Here is a 21,009-nt window from a genome sequence, read left to right as displayed (position 1 = left end):
CTGTTCCTTCCACATAATAGTCCTGCCAGTGCACATGACTTCCAATTAGCCTTTGTCTGTTAAAGGTTCCCCCCAACCCCATACTGGGGATTGAACCTAGGGATGCTTAACCACTGAGCCACATCCTCAATCCTTTTTGTGTATATTTATTTTAATTTAGAGACAGGATCTTGCTGAGTTGCTTAGGGTCTCACTAAGTTACTGAGGTTGACTTTGAACTTGCGATCCTCCTGCTTAAGCCTCCTAAGCCACTGGGATTATAAGCATGTGCCACCATGCCCGACCTTGTTGAAGGTTTTCAATGACTTTTTTTTGGTGTGGTGTTGGAGATTGAACCCAGGGCCTCACACATGCTAGGTAAGTGCTCTACCACCGAGCTAAAATTAAGAGCTTTTGCCATCTTAGTCTTTCTCATCTTGGCACAAATGTCCAGAACTTACTTTAATCCTCTATGGATGTTCATTATGCAGACCGCTCAGTGAGACCTGGGCCAAACCTTAAAGGGAGCAGGAAGGTAGAGATTATTTCAGCCCAGGGAAGAGGTTTGACAGAGGCCAGGGAAGACCATGATTATTGGCATACTGGTGTAGAGTGGGGATGTTTTCAAGAAGGACCTAGGTCCTGTGGTGAAAGAGCTCAGTGTAGAGTTCCCTAGTTTATTCTCACCCCTGAAACCAATCACACCCAATTAACTGTGGCTCTGCTTATTTTGCCACAGACTGAGGGAGTAGTAGAAGTGTGACCTGGCCTAACTAGGGTAGGTTGTCCACAGTACTCAGTAGAGTGGCAATTATGGCTCTAACCTTGCTGAGGCCCTGGAACTGGCTGATGGGAGTTTGGGGCCACACTGGGTGAGGGAAGCGGCACTGTTGGAGGCCTGCTTTAGAAGGGGGAGCCACAGGGCCTTGGATCCAGAGGTGACTGGACCCTTTGCCTTTTGGCAGATGGGTCCATGTTTCATGTGCTGTGGCGATCTTGGAAGCAAGGTTTGTCAACATTGCAGAAAGAAGTCCTGTGGATGTGAGCAAAATCCCCCTGCCTCGCTTCAAACTGGTAAGAAATAAGAGATGGTTTTATAGGCTCCACATAATTACCTAGTTGTAAGTCTCTGTGTAGAGGGCAACAGTGCCTTTCTGCTTGGTTCAGTAGCTACTTTTATCCCTTGCTTTTGGTCCGTTTGTGATTCTTACTCTGTTGAATGACTTAACATCACATATGATTAGACATAGGATTAGAACAGGCTGTGTGTGCCCTCATGTTTTGGGGAGGAGGGTGGCCCTGCCTACTTGGCTCTGTGCATTTGGGTGGGGGAACACTAGAGGAAGCTGGACTGTCAATTCCTGGAATCATTGGTTTTCTTCCTTTGGGTGCAGAAATGTGTCTTCTGTAAGAAGCGGAGGAAAAGAAACGCTGGGTGCTGTGTGCAGTGTTCTCATGGCCGTTGCCCAACCGCCTTCCATGTGAGCTGTGCCCAGGCTGCTGGAGTGATGATGCAGCCGGACGACTGGCCTTTTGTCGTCTTCATTACCTGTTTTCGGCACAAGATTCCCAACTTGGAGGTGAGGGAGGGTGCAGCTCAGAAGCCCTTGATGGTGTTCAGGACTATTTTCTCTGCACGTTGTGTGCAGTTATTGGATTGGCAAACATTTTCTCAAATATTGTGTTTGATGGAGAGTGTAATGAGTCAGTCATTAAGAAGGGGCTTCTGTACGTCTTTGCCAAACTGCTTGTGGTTGATTCCTTTGGGTTATCTGTTAACTTGGTTGTCTCTCCACTAGGATAAGCTCTTTGAAGGTCCACATCTTATTAATCTGGGTCTTGAGAACTGATGGCGAGAGCTCCTGACATCAACTGCCATGCAGTAGGGATTTTTGTAGTCCTCTAAATGGTGACATGCAGAGAAAGGTACATGAAAGGTTAGCTAGGGGAGTTATGAAATGGTCTGGGTAGAAGGTGGCATTCAAGGGGTCTTTAATGTAAGAAGGAATTATGAGCAGGAGGACATTCTGGGCTTCAGAAATAGAAGAAGCAAATCTTGGAAGAATGAACACTCACAGTGATCTTGGGCATGTGATGGGGGGATGACACTTGAAGTGTACAGCATGGAAGATGAAGACCCAAGGCTACTGTACTTAGGAGTTTGGCCTCTCTTCCATTGGAGGAGAACTTGGAATACTGAAATTTTGAACTGTATTTTCTAATAGTAACTGGTGATTTGAGGAGAGGATTCAAGGAGTCAATTTAAGGCAGTGAGACAAGTTAGCATAGGAGACAGTGAAGTCTGAAATAGGACACAAAGACAGAGCTTTGAGGTCATATCTAACCCTGAGATCCTACAACAGGTCCAAATGACAGGGTTTGTGGACTGCTGTGGGAGAGAGAGAGGAGAAGAGGAAGGGGAAAGGGAAGTGAACTGAACTGAACTTAGGAGATGGGAAGGATGCTCATGTGGTGATGTTGCTAACTGCTGTCAGGATTGATATGGAGAAGGGAAGGAGATGAAAAAGAGAAAAGGATATGTAGATTTTTTGAGGTCTCTGAAGCATTCAGTTGAGCAACGTGAGCAGGCAGCTGGGTTAAGGATGAGAGTGAAGATTTGGAGATTATCCGTTTCTGGCAGGATACTCAAGCCCAGTTCCTATTGGAAGCCAGGCTCTGGATATTCCCAGTAGGAGGCACTGATAGCACAGCATGAACCAGTGAAAGCAGCCAGCAGAAGGATTAGGAGGGCCGTATGCTACTATAGAAAAGGCAGGTCTGGTGTGGTAGGCATTGAGTACTCCAATCTGGGACTCCTATGGGGCAGTCAGGTCAGAAGCCAGACTCATCAGTGAGTTGTAGTCTAACAGAAGAGGTGACCATGCAGATTTGGAGCATTATGGCGAATGTAATAATTAAAAGGAAGAACATGGGAGGAACTGGTCCAGGGGCGTGAAATTTTCACTCTGCCCTTGGGGATCACAGAAAAGTCCTCAGTTGACTAGATCTTCCTCTTTCACAAAGGTATTTTAATGAGCATGAGAGGTGGTGAGTGGTATGGGTGGGACCTTGGGGAGATGTGAAAATATCCATTGTGGGAATGAGGCTCTGGAGGACTAAAAGCCTGAGGTAGCATTGATTCCTAGCTGTGGTAAGGAGGTCCGAGTTTGGTCATGAAACGGAATTAGTGTTTTCTGACTATCATTAGTACTCCAGATGTGCTTAAGTTGGTAGCTGTAGCCTGCTGATACTGTGAGAAAATTGGAGTACTGTTGAGTATTTATCTTACCATTTTGTGCTTACTATTTAATAAGCTTCTGCTATGTGCCGGGCACAGTTATGCTAGGAATTTACCAGTGGACAAGGTAACAAAAGTCCCTGTCCTCATATAGTATATATGAAGTATGGTCTAGTTGAAAGATACATAGGAAACCAGTAAGAAACTACACAGGAAATAGCATTTCAGATGGTGAGAAGTGTAGTGGACAAAAAGCAGGATGAGGCAAGAAGAGTGGGTCGTAAGGAGGGCATCAGTGAGTAGTCCTTAGAAAGTGGGGGAGCTATGTGCAGACTACTGGGGAATGCATTTCAGATAGTGGAGTCCTCAGGTAAGAGCACATATGGAGAACAGTGAGGCTGGCATGGCTGGAGCAGAGTGGGCAGGTTGGCAGGGTGGGAGGGGTGGAGGCTTAGTAGACAGGGGCCTGCACCTTGCTTTGTGATCCTGTTTGCATCAAGGACTAGTTTAGAATGAGAAGGGTGAAGTGAGGTATCAGAGATGATAGGCTTCTTATAACGGGGGCAACTTGTTATATGCAGTTGAGGAAATACAGGAAATCTCAATCTTTGTGCCCTCGCCCTGAGGGTAGAGCTTGGTGCTCAGATCAGTGTGGAGCATTGCCCGGGGCCTAGAGTCTCCAGTCACAATTGAGTGTCTACTCAGATATTCTGATGTGTGATCTGTGTGCATTAGTAGATGCTATTTGGTCAGTTCTAGGGAAATCACAAGGGTCTGTTCAGGGAGTTTTGGGTAAAGTAGCATGAGGACCTGTTGTGCACTGGGAGCTCAGGAGGACTGAATTTGTGGAGGAAAATAGGACCCTGGTTGGGGTGTGGGTATCTGGAATGGTCTGTTTCTGCTCCCATTTCGTCTCCTTTTTGCTTTTCCATTCCCATGCTTATCTTTCCCTGATGAAGGGGGACTGATTGATCTTGGTCTCCGTTTGCCATACCTGTCAACTCCATGTGTGAGTTACCCAAGCTTCTTCTTTATTCCAGCGTGCCAAGGGTGCCTTGCAGAGCATCACTGCAGGCCAGAAGGTCATTAGCAAGCACAAGAATGGGCGCTTCTACCAGTGTGAGGTGGTCAGGCTCACCACTGAGACCTTCTATGAAGTCAACTTTGATGATGGCTCCTTCAGTGACAATCTGTATCCTGAGGACATAGTGGTAATGTCTCCAAGCAGCTTCTGGGACAGTTTGAGACTGGGATCTTTCTAGGTCTGGCTGGCTGACTGGCTGTGGTTGGCCTTTTCTAGTCTGGTCCTATGGTCTCATCAGTCAGTTCCCAAACAGAAAGAAGTGTTTGTACCATTCCTTGCAAGAAAAATTGTCTGCTACTAGGGTACTGCTTCTGGGAGTTGGTGGGAATCAGTGATTTTTGCAGTTCTTTAAAAAGCATGCATATTTTTCTGTTTCAACTATCCCTAAAGGCAACTAATGTGGTAGAAAAGCTCAGGGTTTGGAATAAAACCAGTGTGCTGGGCTGGGGTTGTAGCTCAGTGGTAGAACGCTTGCCTAGCATGTGTGAGGCACTGGGTTCTATCCTCAGCACCACATAAAAAATAAGTAAAATAAAAGATATAGTGTCCATCTACAACTAAAAAAAAAAAAAAAAAATACTAATGTGCTAATACCAGCATCATTGCTTAGAAGTTGTGTGTCTTCAGGAAATTTTCCAACCCTGTTTTTGTTTTTTTTTTTGTTTTGTTTTGTTTTTTTGTTTGTTTGTTTGGTATCAGGGATTGAACCCAGTGTCACTTAACCACTGAGCCACATGCCCAGCCCCCTTTTTTTGTGTTTTATTTTGAGACAGGCTTTTACTAAGTCCTTATGGCTTCCCTAAATTATTGAGGTTCGTTTTGAATTTGCAGTCCTCCTGCCCAGCCTCCTTAGTCGCAGGAATTACAGGTGTGTTCCTCCATGCCTGGCTCCAACCCTGTTTTCTATCATGTCCTTTCAGTATGTCTATAGAAACTGCTTTTTGTTCCTTACATCAGAGGGCTTTAGGGCTACATAGAAATGGCTTGCTTATGATATCAATACCTGAGACGCTAGAGGCCCTACCTCCCTGGACGCAAATCTTCAGTTTCCTGACATAATATTCAGGACTTAGTCTAGGTTTCCCTTGCCACTGCCTTTTCAGGTAGGCTAAGCACCAAGTTAGAATAGTGCAGCCGTTTTTTCCTTTAACAAACCAGGTATTTCCCATATTTATACTGCATTAACAACTTAACTTGTAAAAGTGCATAAATTACTTATAAGAGTGGACTTATGTCATCATAAAGATATTAGTATTCATAGTAGTATTTATTAAGCCCTTACAGTATGCTAAGTACTTAGGTCAAATGTCTTTGCCTTTTCATACCACCTCTGAGAAGTAGGTAGTAGTATCTCTAACAAATAGGAGAGTGATCTCAGGACTCATTTTTCTAAAAGTTAATGAGGGCACTCAAAGAGCATGTTTTTGTGGGGTTATCTATTAATATTTACCCTGTTTAATATTAAAACATTAATATTCCTTTTTAAATGAAAAATGTCTTTTCTAAAACAAAAACCACTAGTGAGAAAAATGCCATTTTTCTCCAATTTTGCACATCTCTTGAATGACACTTTTTAATTCATTCTGGTCTATGGTACATTGTTTTAGTTAAATTAGAGGAAGAAAATTCAGCTTCACACAGTTACATAGTTGGAAAGGGGAGGAACATTTGAATAGCTTTGAGATCATATAATTATTCTTCTCTGATACACCATTGAACTTTATATGAGTGGTTTTTTATGGGGTTGGGGGTACTAGGGATTGAACCCAGAGATGCTTAACCACTGAGCCACACCCTAGCCTGTTTTACTTTTCTTTCTTTCTTTCTTTCTTTTTTTTTTTTTTTATTAATTTTGTGACAAGGTCTTGCTAAGTTGCTTAGGGCCTTGCTAAGATGCTGAGGCTGGCTTTGAACTTGTAATCCTTCTGAACAAGTGGCATTTTTAAAAGGTTAGTTTTAGTGGGGAATCCAAAAGCAGGTCAGTAAACTTGTACTCTATTACGTTAAAATCCATTGATCTGCCTTGCACTTAGAATGGATCTTTCCCCCATGCCTAGTTTCATAGTACCATACATTGGTCACTCAGAAAATACTGGTGCACTGGGCTATGGAAATCTTCTGAAGGTTGTTAAATTTTCTTATAAATATCAACATATTGGGTTTGGGATGTGATGCAGTAGTAATGTACTTGCCTGGCATGTGGGAGACCCTGGTTCAGTTGCCAGACCACAGGAAGGAAAAAAAAAAATCACATTCATTAGTGTCCCTCATCTCACCAGAAGACTAAATTATGGGACACTACAAGCTGACAGTGGTGATCTCACTTTTCTGAAATTCTAATTTTTACTTGAAAACTTGAATTTTAATTAATTATTTTTGCTGTACTGGGGATTGAATGTAGGGCTTTATACATTCAAGGCAGGTGCTGTACCACCGAGTTGTATCTCCAGCCCTTTTCATTTTATTTTAAGACAGGGTCTTGCTAAAATTGCTCAAACTGTCCTCTAATTTGAAATCCGTTTGCCTCAGCTTCCTAAGTAGCTGAGGTGTCCATTATATATTTGTTTGTTTTATTTATTTATTTTTGATTCTGGGCATCGAACCTCATGCACAACAGGCAACGTCACTGAACTTTATCCCCATCTTGAAAGATTGAATTTTATTACTAGCAGTAGATAGTGTTGGTTGTTTTCCTTGAAGTGGCAGGTTCACTTCATTCATTTTCAGAAAGTTGTCTGTCAAATACCCAAGTATAACCATAGTTTGTCAGGTTTTTTTTTTAAATATATAATTAATTTTTTTATTCTAATTTGTTGTAAGGTTTTTCCCCCCCTTTTCAAATAATGATGGTATTCCATAAAAAGTGGCTAGTACAACTTACAACTTACATAATTACTCAGGTTGTTTCCTTTTTCTTCCCTCTTCCCTGGCCCTCTCCAGTTTTTTCCTACCCTCCCTTCTTTCCTTTTTTTCCACATTGCTGAGGTTGAACCCAGAGCATGCTAGGCAAGTGTTCTGCCACTGAGCTATATCCCGACCTGAATACAGGTGATTTTTTTTTTTTTTCTAGATAACCATCATACGACCATATGCAGCCCAAAGTGTCTTATGAGACTTACTCACATATTCAAGATTAAGATTTAACAAAAAGCTGGGTGTACTGGCACATACCTGTAATTTTAGCAACCAGGGAGGCTGAGGCAGGAAGATTGCAAGTTTGAGGCCAGCCTCAGCAATTTAGTGAAACTCTCGGCAACTTAGTGAGAACCTGACTCAAAATCAAAAAATAACAAGGGCTGGGAATGTAGCTCAGTGATAAAGTGCCCCTGGATTCAGTCCCCTGTACCAATAAAAGATGTAACAAAATTGTTATTGTTCCATCAAGGGACATTGTTATATGAAATGATACATTTTCTTTTTTTCCTTAAATTTTGGGTGCATAGTGGTGAAGGATGCAATAACAACTGGTAGAGCTTCGGGCTCACTACCTTGATTGTGCACATGGCCAGTGGTTTGTACCCATTGATATTACACTAACTCTGCAAATGTCAACGAAGTGCAAAAGACCAGTGTTTTAATCTGAAATTAGTCATGATCTCACATGTTCTCTGCACAGGGTTGTGGACTATGCTTTGAGAACTGCTGTTAATGAACTGCACAGAACTTTAGTGATTTATCAAAGATTACATGTTGAACTATTTTAAAACTTCTCAGATATTTGTTTTTGGGTGAAGGTACAGTAGTTTCTGCTTAATTCTTAGATTCAAATAAAACATTTATTGATTACCTACCCAATAAATGAATTGACAATACAGTATACAGCCATTTCTACTCAATTAATGAACTCGCAAGGCAGGACAGAACCTTTTCTAACTCTTGTCATACAGTATGATGCTTACCAGGGCAACTGTAAACATTTACATTCTTTTAGACTCAGTGCCCTGCCCCTCTCTGATGTGTATTTTTAGACCTTGTCCTGAGGACCATCTCCCAGGTCTACCCATCAGACCTTTCATAAACCACTATGCTTATACACTGACTATCTACTGTGTACCAGGCACTATGCTAGGATATAACAGTTCACCTTAGGGTGCTTCTTTCTATGAGAAGTAAAAAGTTCTAATGTACTTTGCTAATTTAAAGGAAGGTGATGCTTTTTTCTTACCTTGCCTGTATTTTAAGAACACATTTCTTAAAAACTGAGTACAGTTCAAATGTTTGTTCATGACAGAGCCCTGAAGAATCCTTAGAGGGACAGTTGAGGGGATGTAAAGAGGACTATTGATTCCAGCACCTGTCTCCTATGCTAATTAGTCTACTAACTTTATTAAAGAGCTATTATTTCTTGTCATCTGTTGGCAGCAGGGTACAGAGATATGGGGCATACTTTGACTCAGCAAGCAGGTCTTTATTGTATCTTTTGGCCCAGAGCAAGCTACCTTGCTTGAAGTATCTGAGCAAGTATTTGTTTTGGTTTGTTCTTCCTTGAGTAAGTGTCCATTATCATTGTACTCAAGTGGACGTTCCTTCCTGTTTCCTCAGAGCCAGGACTGTCTACAGTTGGGTCCTCCTGCTGAAGGTGAAGTGGTTCAAGTGAGATGGACAGACGGTCAAGTCTATGGAGCTAAGTTTGTGGCCTCCCATCCCATCCAGATGTACCAGGTAGCCAGATGTTCTTGCTCTAGGGAATTGGGAGTGGAGTGGGTCCTTGATTAATTCAGTGCTTGCTCTTAGGTGACAGGTGTTTTTCGCTCTTTTTTTTTTTTTTTTGGTGCTGGGGATCGAACCCAGGGCCTTGTGCTTGCAAGGCAAGCACTCGACCAACTGAGCTATCTCCCCAGCCCTGTTTTTCGCTCTTGAGAGAACTAGTGGGTCAGTAACAACCTTTTCAGAGTGAGAGACCCGTCCCGTGTCCAGTCTGCCAGTGTGGCTTCAGACATCGCATTCCTTATTCCGGTGTTGTAACCCTTTCCTTTGGCTGCAGGAAATTGCCACTCTACATGGTAGACCAGGGGAATCTCAGGGGTACCTTAGCCCAAAGGACACTGTTTCCTTGGCAGGTGGAGTTTGAGGATGGCTCACAACTTGTAGTTAAGAGAGATGATGTATACACGCTGGATGAAGAGCTTCCCAAGAGAGTCAAGTCTAGATTGGTGAGTGTGTTTTCTGTGTGCCCTGGGCTTCTGTTTGGGAGGAGAGGGAAGTTGGTAGGAGTGTGTCCCTTTGTTTTTTTCTGGGATAGTTGGCCACAAAGTGATTATTTGGCTTGCCTATCCTACTGTAGTCAGTAGCTTCAGACATGCGCTTCAACGAGATTTTCACGGAGAAAGAGGTTAAGCAGGAAAAGAAACGGCAGCGGGTAATCAACTCAAGGTACCGAGAAGACTACATCGAGCCTGCACTGTACCGGGCCATCATGGAATAGGCGCTTCCAGGGTCCAAGAGGTTCCCAGCCATCAAGGCAAGAGCACTCTGGGGTTCCACAGCACAGCAGACACTTGGAACTCTGAAGTCTCTAAAAGTGAAGTTGTAAAAAGAAAAGGAATGAAATAACCAACCCCATCACCTTCTCACCCCACCTGAATTGCATTCCGCTGTAGTGAAATGACAAGCTGTTTTTGGACATGTGACAGCAGCCATTGATCTCCCAGCAGCCATTGATCTCCCAGCTGAGGGGCTGAGCACTGGAATGCTGTAGCTGCATTAGCCCCCAGTCTAAAAAGGGGTCAGCTGTGCTGGCTGGGCGGGTTGCCCTTTTACTGGCCTAGGACTTAGCTTCCTACCTATCACCTGCACCAACCAGGCAGAGGTGCTGGTGCCTGATCCAACTCTCCTTTTGTATTTATATGTGTGTATGTACATGTATGTATGTGTGTGTGCGTGTGTGCGCGCGAGAGTGGGTGTTTGGTCTGGACCAGCTTCTGCCAGCCCCTGGCCTTTACTTACTTTCTTGCCTATGCAGGGCAAACAAAATGTGAAATTCCGCCCTCAGCTGAGCTGAGTAAGAGCCCCTGGGGGTTCACTGGAGGTGGGTGTAACCATCTGTCCAGGCTTGGAATGGCCTTGAGTGCTGGCAAAGCTGCAGTGTTGAGATGCTAAGGAGTTGATGCCACCTCTGTCCTCCCTTGAAGGAGGACATAGGGGTAACATGGGTATGTGCCCACAACACTCTAGGCACAGAACGCCTGTGGCACAGTATTACTTGGTGTGGGTAGGGAATACCCCAAAGGGAGGATTTTAATGATGGAAGCAGGCAGAGCCTGGAGGGTGATTCTATCAGCAGAAAATTGCAATCATGCAGGGGCTGGGAGGGTTAGAATGAACTGGGGCCACTGGAGGCCAGGGGCAGGTATAGATATGCCCTTGGTCTTGGGGTGGGAGGGTGCTGATTTGAGGGTGGGGGGTGGGAATAGAGGGCAACACTGAAGGGGTTAAACAGGTTTTGCTCCTCTTGAATTTGTTTGCCTGGGCCCAGGATTGTAGGGCTTCACACTTAACCCTATGTATACAAGAATCAGATTTATAAACTTCCCCATTTTTTGTTACGTATGAACGCTATAAACCAAATTATTTTGAAAACTGGTGCATCACCTTGTCCTTAGCAATAAAGTGTGTTGAGCAGATTGGTTGTGTCTGCCCCAAAGAGCCCAAGTGGCCAAGGGTCAGGCTGGGTTGTAATAAGAATCATACTCTCTGGACCAGGGCTGTGTGTTTTAAGAGTCCTTGAGGCAGAGTTGGGAAAGCTGTTCCAAGAAGAGGATTCCTTCCTTGTCAGATTCCAAATTAAGCTGTGTGTGAGCCATGGGGAGCAGGGGCATTTCTGGTGATGAGCACCTCTTTTTGCTTACCCTGCCCTAGAGAGGGCCAAAAGAGGTAAGGGAGGAAGGACCAGACTACTGAGTCTTCTCAGCATAGTTTGATCTTTCATTTCCACACTATTTGATAGAAAAATCCTAAAGTGGGCTAAGTACATGCCAGCATCTGTGTTTCATACATGTTACAGAACCAGTTAAAAAGAAAGGAGCGTGTTTGCATTCTAGGTACTTGAAGAGCAAGCGACTCGTACCCAGTGGGGTTCTGAAGCTGCTCTCCAAGCTACCTATAGTTGGTAAAAAGCTTCCTAGGAGGAATTTCCGGTCCTCTTTGTCTTAAGGTTGAAGTGGACAAAGATAAAGGAGCTTCAGGGTAGGAAGGGGACAGTGAATAGGTGCCATACTCTGTGTGCATCATAGTGGCTCCAGCTGGCCTTCAGAGGTGCTTCCAGTGGCATGTCCCTGACCAGGTACAGGAGATGACTGAGTCAGCTCAACTACCCAATGCTTTGTGTCCCTGAGGCTTGGGAAGTGGCTATTGTTTGGTGATTGTAAGGGAAGGGAAGAGCAAAAGGTTTCAAAGATGCTTTTCTATGCCAACTTTCTCCTGGGGCCAAGGCAGGGTTGATTCTTTGCCCTTCACTCAGAGAGTCCCAGAGGATGTGCCAGGAGAGGCTGGGCAGAGCCCTGCCTTCATGGAATGTTCAGTGGGCCCTGGGAGCACCATCTTTGCAGGGGAAAAACACGAATCTATCTTTCTTCACAGGGTCCTAGGCCTCCCCAGTGCTCTCTGACCCCGCTGTCCCCAGTCATGCTGAAGGACCTGCAGGCTGGGGTGTCTGATTTAATCCCAGAAGAATTTTTAATTAGAAGTCAAGCTTTTCCTCTATATTTTTTCACTTTTTATTTTGGTTACTGTAAAAACCCTGAGGAACCCAAGTTCAGAGAGGTGATGGGACTTTCCCAAATCTCAAAGAACCCAACCCAGGCCCTTGAGCATGCTAAGCATCTGTACTACCACTGAGCTACACCTCAGCCCTGTCCCTGTGCCTTTATCCTTCCCTGATTAGTATAGTCAGGTCCAAGCCTCAGGACTAACCCAAATCAAAGGCAGACCAGCTCCCCCATGCCATTATGCCAGTTCCCTTTTGCCTTAGGCAGGCTCCCGCCCCTGCCTGCCTCCACCCAAGCCCTTTTTGTAAGGCAGACTGCCTTCCTTTAATAAGGTGGGGTCATTGGATCGGTATATGACACTTCAAGTCCCCTAACGCTAGGGCTCAGCTGAGGAAAGAGGAAACGAGATGGGAGAGAGCTGGGATCTCTGGAGTTGCAATGTGGTGGGTGGGGTAGCCGTCTCGACTATACATTTTCTTTTAGGCTTCGAAGTGAGTAATGTCCCAGGGCAGCCTGTACCTCTGTGCCCTCTTACCCCACAAAATTAAGCAGGGCCCGCGGGCGGAGGTCCAAGCCTTGAGACTCTTAGGAAGAGGTCTGGCTGCGCTCACAGCTTGGAGGGCGAGATGAGTCCCTTGGTGTGAAGTGACGGCGTCCACCCTGTACTTCGCGCCATCCTCCCTGGCGAGGAAACCGGCTGTTCACCGGCTAGGGCTTCGGAGAGGTCCGCGAGGAACGTGTGCTCTCTGGGCCTTGCGGCCAGAGACGACGGCTTCCTCGGGCCAGCGGGACGTGCCCGGAGAGGACGAGGCGAGGTCGTTCGCGCTGCACCTGCAGGCCGGGCCTGCCCCAATCGCGGCTACCACACGCATTACATCTTCCGCAGTTCGGGTCCCAGCGGCGGGCGGGATGGGCGGGCCGCCCGCCGGCAGCTCCAGACTCCGGCGCCTATTGGGCCGCCCTGTCCTGCGCCCGCCCGCCCCTGCGGCGCAGCCCCGCATTGGTCAGCCCGGCGCCCCGCCCGGCTGTCGCGCGCCCATTGGCCATGGATGCCCGACCCCCGGCGAGGGCGTTAAGGCGGAGAGCGGGATTGGTGGTCCAGCCGTCCCGGGTCGCGGCCACGCGCTCCGCCCGCCGCTGCGTCCCCACTATGGCGGCGCCCATGCAGCCCACCGCGTCGTGGGCGCCCGCCGGGGTCCCCCGCGGCTGCCGCCGCCGTCTGCGCCGTCGTCTCCGCCTTCCCGCCCCGCGTGGGGTCGGGCGTCGCCTCCCCACTGCCTCCCTCTGCGCTGCGGTAAGGGCCTGCCCTGCGCGCTCCGGGCGCGACAGCGACTGCAGCTAACGGTCGCCTCCCCGCCCCTCCCCCACGTCCGCGTCCCGGGCCCGGCGGGGCGCCAAGTCCCCGCGCTCGTGCTGGGGAAAGAGGGATCGGGCACAGCCGGGTGGACCGCGGGCTGGAACCTAGACCCTCGCTTGGGTGGGGCTGCCAGGGCTGAGGGGAAGGCCCGCCTGACGCGGGCCGAACGGTCTGAGGTCACCTGCGTGAGACCCCGCAGCGCTGCGACCCTTGGCGCAGGGGAAGGACACGGTCTGTCGGGCCCCGCTGTGGGAAGGGAAAGAAGTCCAGGGAATACTTGAAAGGGATTCAGCATATAGTTAGTGGTTATCATTGCTTGCTGCTCTACCAGAAGCCAGATCTTAAGAGGCACCGGGGTCATTTTGATTGACAAAGTAGAAGTCTTGATTCCTTTCCTTCTGGCATTTTTCCCCCATTGCCTTCTCGGTGACCACGTTTGCAAGAGAAGATGTCTTAAGGACGAGAGTGGGTTTGGTTAGGAGAGTGCCCCATGAATATGTTGGATTCCTATTTACCATGGTACCTGTTTTTATGATTTCTCAATAAATCTCATTTTTCTTTGACATATGTTAAATGTTAAAACTGAGTCATTGTAGTTAACTGAGGGCAGGTCCATTTAAGGCAGCCGTTATTTCCAGGAAGTAAAGAATACTTAAAAACTTTTCTGTGAGGTACTTTAAAGTATTTGTACTACAGATAGTTGAACTCCAAGACAGAAAAAACACACGTTACTGAAAGTAAATAGTCATGACAACTTGGGTTGTTTCTAAATCAGTGGCGTCCTAGAGTGATGATTACCCAACTGTTTGGTGTACCTACAAATCAACAGAGGATTAAAAGGAAGCTGGCACAAACATTTATGACCAAATGGTAGTTTCAAGCAACTTCTTAAGGAAACAGTAACTCAGATATTTTGAAATATTAAGTGGCAAATTTCTCCATTTCACAAGTCTAAAGGTCTGACTATGGTTTAATAAAAGTAAATTATTAATGATGAAACAAGACGTGCATGTTCTTAGGACTAATTGACTTGCTTAATCAAGTCTTTATTAAGTACATGTTTTGTGTAAGGCTTTGATTGAAGGGAACTCAAAGATATTTAAGATACAAAACTTGTGAATGGACCAGTAATATAGTTGTGGGAATAAAGAACATAAAGGAAAGTAACAGTGATGTGGTCATTGAAGTTCCAAGACAGTCACTAAGAGAAATCAGGAAAAGGAGAAGCACATGTGTTGGAGGAAGTTTTCACAGGGGAGGCAAGGGTTTTAGCTGGGCCACAAATAGTGGGTAGCCTGGAAGAAAAGTGCACTGATGGAAAGTGAGGAAGGCAAAGGTGACAGGGTAAACTTGGAATACATAGCTTGGTCCCAGAGGTTCATTACCAGAAAAAGCGGGAGATTGGGCTATACAAAAGACAAGCTGATGGCCTCAAACTGAAGTACCTTTGCCCGGGTGGAGCAAATATAAACAGATAGCAGTAGTACTTCCTCCTGGAGAAACTGGAGCCAATCTTTAGGAAAGAAACAGTAACACTTTACCTGACATTGCGCACACAGGCCCACACCCCACTCCTCCCTGCTGGTACTGGGGATTGAACCCAGGGCCACTCTGCCTTTGAGCTACGTAGGCCCCCAGCCTCTTAAGTTTTTTTTTTTTTTTTTTTTTTTTTTTTTTTTTTGTGGTGCTGGGGATTGAACTAAGGGCCTATGTGCTTACAAGGCAAGCACTCTACCAACTGAGTCATATCCCCAGCCCTTAAGTTTTTATTTTGAGAGTTCTAATAGTTGCTCAGGCTGGCCTCAGGCTGGTGATCCTCCTGCCTTAGCCTCCTGAATAGCTGGGATTATAGCCATGTGCCACGGTACCAGCCCCATTGTTACTTTTCTGATTTACCTTAGCTATTTGGAATGATAATTCTCAGCCACCACAGATCTGTACCTCAGGTTCCTTCTTGCCTTCTTTTCTACCCTTGTATACATTTAGTTGCCAGTTGTGTTGATCCTCCCCACATTCTGTTCTGGTATTTGCTGCTTTCCACACCTGTTGTTATCATTGCTGATTTGAGACCATCCACATCATTCCTGTGACTTTCCCCAGAACCCCCTTCTTCCCAGAAGACTATTTTCTTTCCTCCCATCACTTTTTTTTTTTTTTTTGCGGTGCTAGGGATCGAACCCAGGGTTTTGTGCTTGCAAGGCAAGCACTCTACCAACTGAGCTATTTCCCCAGCCCAAGATTTTTATTTTTTTTTTATTTTTATTTTTTTGCGGTACTGGGGATTGAACTCAGGGCCTTGTGCTTTCAAGGCAAGCACTCTACCAGCTGAGCTATCTCTCCAGCCCCATCACTTTTTTCTTTCTTACCATTACTTCAGGTGTGTCACTTCCTTGGCCAAGATTTTCATTGCCTCTGCACTCTCTTGCGTTAGGCACAGACCAGCCTGGCATGGGCAGTGTGGGCAGATGCATTTGTTATAATGCCCTTGCTTTTATTCTATTTTTCAAGTCAGTGGAGACTCTTGTTTTTTTGTGCTTTGCTGTTTGTATTCTATGTTTCACTCATATTGACTTTTTAAAAATCTTAAATGACCCCCCTGAATCTCTCATTACTGTTTCTACTCGTTTTAGATCCATTTGATACAGAACTTCCTTTTGAAGTGTTTCTGAACTTTTCTCCCCATCTAGATGAGTTGTTTTTCTCTCTTAAACTGCTTTACCTTTAGAGTTTGCCTTTTCCCATAATTGCTGTAAGTGTCCTCCACCCACAAGATAAGACTGAAGCTTTTTTAAGACATGGACTTTCTTCTTTGCCCTCTAGCAGTGTTTTTACATAGTAGGTACTTGGCAAGTATATTTTATATTGAAAGTAACTTTGAAACATGATGGATACAAAGAAAACCTTTTTGTAAATCTTTCCATCATCAAGTATGGAAATAAAATTACTTATGTGAGAGAATCCTTACTGAGAGATCTGGTGTGTTGGTCTGGAGAGCTTGGCTTAGGCTTCCCTTGTAGCAACTTCAAGACTTAAGTGGCTTAACAGAGCACAGTGGTCTTGTCATTCACAGTCCATGTCTGGCATGAGTACACATTGAAACTCTGCTCCTCACAGTCACTCAGGGACCAGGGCAGATGGAAACTTAAGTTGGTGATCAAATGGGCAGTGGCTTTTAAGTTTTTGTCCCAGTGTGGCACTTGTCACTTTTATTCATATTTCATTGGTCAAACCATGTCACATGGTATTATTGTTTTGATTTGGAATGTCTCCCAAAGCCTCAGGTGTTGAAGGCTTGGTCTTCAGTCATATACTGCCTGCAGTAGTATGGGTGCCTTTGGGCTGGAGGTGGGGCCTTTGGCAAGTTGATTGAATCATGGGGTCTGTGGACTTATCAGTGGATTAATCCACTGATAGATTCATAAGTTTAATGGCATAATTGGGAGATGGTAGAAACTGTAGGAGGTAGGACCTTGTTGGAGGAAATGGGTCACTGGGGGCATGCCCGGGAAGGGTATACCTTGTCCTTGGCCCCTTCCTTGCTCTCTCCCTGCTTCCCAGCTGCCACAAGCTAAGCAGCTTTCCTCTGCCATACCCTTCTGCCATGTTGTTCTGCCTCACCTCAAGCCCAAAGCAGTGGAGCAGGTGACTGTGGACTGAAACTGAGCCAAAATAAATCCTTCCTCCTTTAAGTTGTTTTTCTCAGGTATTTCATTATGTTGACGAAAAGCTGACTAACACACGTGACCATGCCTAAAAGTGGGGTAGGCAATTGTAGTCTTAGCATATGCCTAGTAGACAGAGTCAAAAATATTTGGTGAACAGCACTACTGACTACCAGATTGTCTGGGGTATCATGGCCTATTAAAGATTAAGAGTTAGAAAATCTGTTGGACTATTAGAGACAAGCATATCGACAGTAGCTGGGAATAATAGCTCTAACAAGACATGGTATAAGGGTGAATTCAGAGTCAAAACTTCATTATAAGCACTTACAAATGCTTTTGGAGCTGAACACAATGATGCATACCTGTAATCCCAGCAGCTCAGCAGTCTGAGACAGGAGGATCGCAGGTTTGAAGCCATCCTCAGTAACTTTGAGAGACTAAGCAACCCAGCAAGACCCTGTTTCAAAATAAAAAAAGGGTTGGGCATGTGACTCAGTGATTAAGTGCTCTGGGTTCAATCCCTGGTACCAATAAAATAAAACAATAAATGCTTTTAGGCCAAGGCCCATGATAAAAGGCAATATATTATATCGCAGGTATAAGTCATTCATGAACATTACTGTTTTATAGCATTCCTAGTAACAAACACGTTCAGAAGTGAAAAAGTTAAATTATATTCAAGATACTCAATTTGAGAAGTATATAATAATTTGAGGTACATTTTCACTCAATGGTTAAAATAAAAATGAATCTTAACCTTATTAGTTTAATTGGGGCTAGCAAACTCGATATTTGGGGAGGAGACTACACTTTTGATAAAACATAAAAGTTCAGTACTTATTTTAGCCCTGGCTCAAGAGACAGAAGATCTGGTTTCAGATTTTGTCTCTGCCACTGAATAATTAATTGTCTTTGAAAAATAATTTATTGAACAACTGTCTTATTCTTTTTTTTATCATTCTCAAAGTCTGCTGTTTATTTAATATAGTTATACACAAGCTTTCATGAGCAGCTACTTAAAAATATAGAAGATCCATAGTAGCAGCAATTTTGCTTGGGTTGTTTGTGATATCCCCAGTGCCAAGACTAATTCTCGTCATATAATAAATCCATATCAATGAATGGATTTGTGCAAGAATATGTATGTGTGTGAGACAAAGAAGTAACCATTTAGGTAGAGAAACATATCAATCCCTATAATTACATATTCTTCGCATTTTTTGAATAAAACAAAATTATGGAATAAAAAGTGTTCCAGTTCCTATATACAGAACTTTTTATAACTATTCAATTGTTCCAGATTTGTGCAAAAACAATATTAAATATAAAATTGATATTCTTTTATTTGGCAGCATAAGTTTTAAGTCCTGAAATAAAATTTCTAAGTCCTTACAGAGAGTTCTTTCCACCCAGCCTCTACATGATGGTTAACAAGTTTTCCAAGCTGGAAAAAAGTAAAGCTTTTCTTCCCTTCTCCAGACAAAATAAAACAACCAATCAGTTGTCTGGAACTTGTTTTCTTCTTCTTCTTCTTCTTTTTTTTATTGTAAATAAATGGGGTACAACTTGTTTCTCTGTACATGAAGTAGAGGCGTATCATTTATGTAGTCATACATTTACATAGGGTAATGGTGTTTGATTCATTCTGTTATTTTTTTTCCTTGCCCCCACCCCTCCCACCCCTTGTTTCCCTCTATACAGTCCCTCCTTCCTCCATTCTTGCCCGCCTCCCATCCCCCATTATGTGTCATCATCCACTTATCAGTGAGATCATTCATCTTTTGGTTTTTTGAGATTGGCTTATCTCATTTAGCATGATATTCTCCAATTTCATCCATTTGTCTGCAAATGCCATAATTTTATTCTTTATGGCTGAGTAATATTCCAGTGTATATATATTCTACAGTTTGTTTATCCATTCATCAATTGAGGGGCATCTAGGTTGGTAACTGTCTTATTCTTGAGCCTGAGTTTCCTCCTTAGTGAAATGTGCAGGGTAATTGTAAGAATTAAATGAGTTTATGTAAAGTGCTTTGCACAATACTTAGTTCAGAATGAGCACTCCAGATTATCTGAGCAGCAACAGATTTGAAGAAACTTAGAAAAGTCAGGCAAGGAAACCCCAGAGAGTTAAGTGTTTTCCTAGATCTTCCAACCTTTTTTTTCCCTCCTGGGGGTAGCATTCCAGACACTTTAAAAAAAAAATTGCTTGAAGAGTACTGGGAATTGAACCCAGTAGTTCTTTACTACTGAATTACATCTCCAGCCCTTTTTGTTATTTTTTAAAATTTTGAGACAGGGTCTGGCAAGATTGCTGAGACTGGCCCCCAATTTGTGATCCTCCTGTCTTCAGCCTCCCAACTTGATGGAATTAATAGCCAGGTGCCACTGTGCCCAGCCAGACATACCCTTCTTATTTTCACATTTCTGTTGTGTAAGTATCTGTCCCTATAATGACTGTATAGTCATTTCTCATGTTTATTGAACATGACTTCTTTGCCAGGCTCTGTGTATTGCAGCATTATAGTTAGTAAGTTTATGTCCCTGGCCTCAGACAGCCTATAGTGTGGCAGGACCAGAGGAAAGTAAACAAGTGGTTACAATGCCCTTAAACCTCAGTGTATCCATGGAGAATTTGCTGCAGGATTCCCCGGGATACCAAAATCCAGTAATGCTCAAGTCCATTTTATAAAATGGTGTATTTGCATACAACCTGTACACATCCTCTTGTATTCTTGAAATCATCTCTAGATTACTTGTATTATTTTATACACTGTAAGTGCTATGTAAATGGTTGTTTTATAGAATTGTTGAAGAAATGATGACAAATGATGACATGTCTATACATGTTCAGTGATAGATCAATTTTTTTCCTGATATTTACTGTCTGTGGTTGGTTGAACTCACAGATGAGAAACCTATAGATATGCAGGGTCAACTACCTTATAACAATGGCTGTGGTTGAGGGTCTTGTGGAATCTCCTGAAAGGGGCCTGATGTCACTTTGGGATTATAAGTACTGTTTTCCAGAGAAGTTCATGCGTTAACTTAAGTCTTAAAGAATCGGTTGTCGTCAGCTGGGTGGATGTGTGTTTAAAGTCTTTTCACACAGGAAACAATGTGAGCCAGGGCCTGGAGACACAAGCAGGTGTAGCAACATCCTGAGGACGCTATGTGGCAGGAGTGCAGAGTACGTTTGGTCAGTATGTGGGAAATGAGGCAGCAAAAGCCAGTTAAGATCAGATTGAGAAGGGCTTTGTGAGTTCTGGAGTTAAGCCTTTATCCTGAAGGTGATTAGGAGCCACTGAAGGATTTGAAGGTATGAAATAACCTTATCAGCTTTTCCTTCACTGTGAGGAGGAGGCAGAGTAATGAATATCCTGTTTCCCGGACTTGGGAAGTTCTGAGGTTTGCAACCTTAGTACCATGCCTGCTACACAAGAGCCATGAAATATTTATGTATGAGGAGAGATTAGAATGAGGTGAGACTGGAGGGAGGGTATACTCAGGCTGGTGCAGTAAGTTGAGAGGCATGTCTGTCCTGCCTAGGGATAGACAAGGTCGCCAGACCAGGATTTCAGTCAGCTTCACTCGTTTCTGCTGTATGATCTTGGCAAGCTACAGAACCTTTTCTGCCTTCTTGGTCTTCAGGTTTGGAAAATGGGGGTAAAAATCCCTTCCTAGCAAGAATCTTCTGAGGATTGAAGGGAATAGATGTAAAAAGACTGTCTCTGTGGTGTTAGCTACATAAAGAATCTCTTACAATAAAATAATAGTTTTTATATTCCTAATGTTTAGTATATCACCTGGCCCATGGTAAGTTGGTAGGTGAACATTAATTTTAAATCCCATCTCCTGAAATGTCAACTTTGTGATTTTATTTTTGCATTTTAAATGATTGATGATATTGGTCTTGGAGTGTTAGGCATAAGGGTATTTCGAGATCAAGAAGGGAGAATTGATATAAACATTATACCAAT

General features: G+C 44.1%; 2 protein-coding genes and 1 long non-coding RNA gene across 4 annotated transcripts in view; 2 read left to right on the top strand and 1 right to left on the bottom strand.

The window, feature by feature from the left end:
* Positions 1 to 10,642, top strand: part of Kdm4a (lysine demethylase 4A) — a 47,128-nt gene extending 36,486 nt beyond the window's left edge. For both annotated transcript variants that reach the window (XM_047553234.1, XM_047553243.1), the window contains exons 17-22: positions 945 to 1,053; positions 1,374 to 1,559; positions 4,258 to 4,428; positions 8,844 to 8,963; positions 9,362 to 9,454; positions 9,586 to 10,642. In XM_047553234.1, the coding sequence (XP_047409190.1) occupies positions 945 to 1,053; positions 1,374 to 1,559; positions 4,258 to 4,428; positions 8,844 to 8,963; positions 9,362 to 9,454; positions 9,586 to 9,726 (820 nt within the window). In that variant the 3' untranslated portion in view covers positions 9,727 to 10,642. The remainder of the gene's footprint in view (positions 1 to 944; positions 1,054 to 1,373; positions 1,560 to 4,257; positions 4,429 to 8,843; positions 8,964 to 9,361; positions 9,455 to 9,585) is intronic.
* LOC124984994 (uncharacterized) lies at positions 8,997 to 12,917 on the bottom strand. The gene is made up of 2 exons (XR_007108764.1): positions 12,543 to 12,917; positions 8,997 to 9,816 (listed from the first exon to the last, which is right to left on the bottom strand). It is a non-coding gene; the product is annotated as an uncharacterized LOC124984994 (long non-coding RNA).
* Positions 12,918 to 13,051: 134 nt separating this feature from the next.
* St3gal3 (ST3 beta-galactoside alpha-2,3-sialyltransferase 3) overlaps positions 13,052 to 21,009 on the top strand; it is a 190,717-nt gene continuing 182,759 nt past the window's right edge. The window contains 1 exon segment of the mRNA XM_053743415.1: positions 13,052 to 13,301. The gene's annotated coding sequence lies outside the window, so the exon portion shown is untranslated.

This window comes from Sciurus carolinensis, chromosome 1 (genome assembly GCF_902686445.1).
Source record: "Sciurus carolinensis chromosome 1, mSciCar1.2, whole genome shotgun sequence".
Classification (NCBI taxonomy): Eukaryota; Metazoa; Chordata; class Mammalia; order Rodentia; family Sciuridae; genus Sciurus; species Sciurus carolinensis.
The sequence above is the reverse complement of the archived record's forward strand: the minus strand, read 5'-3'. Positions and strand labels throughout refer to the sequence as shown.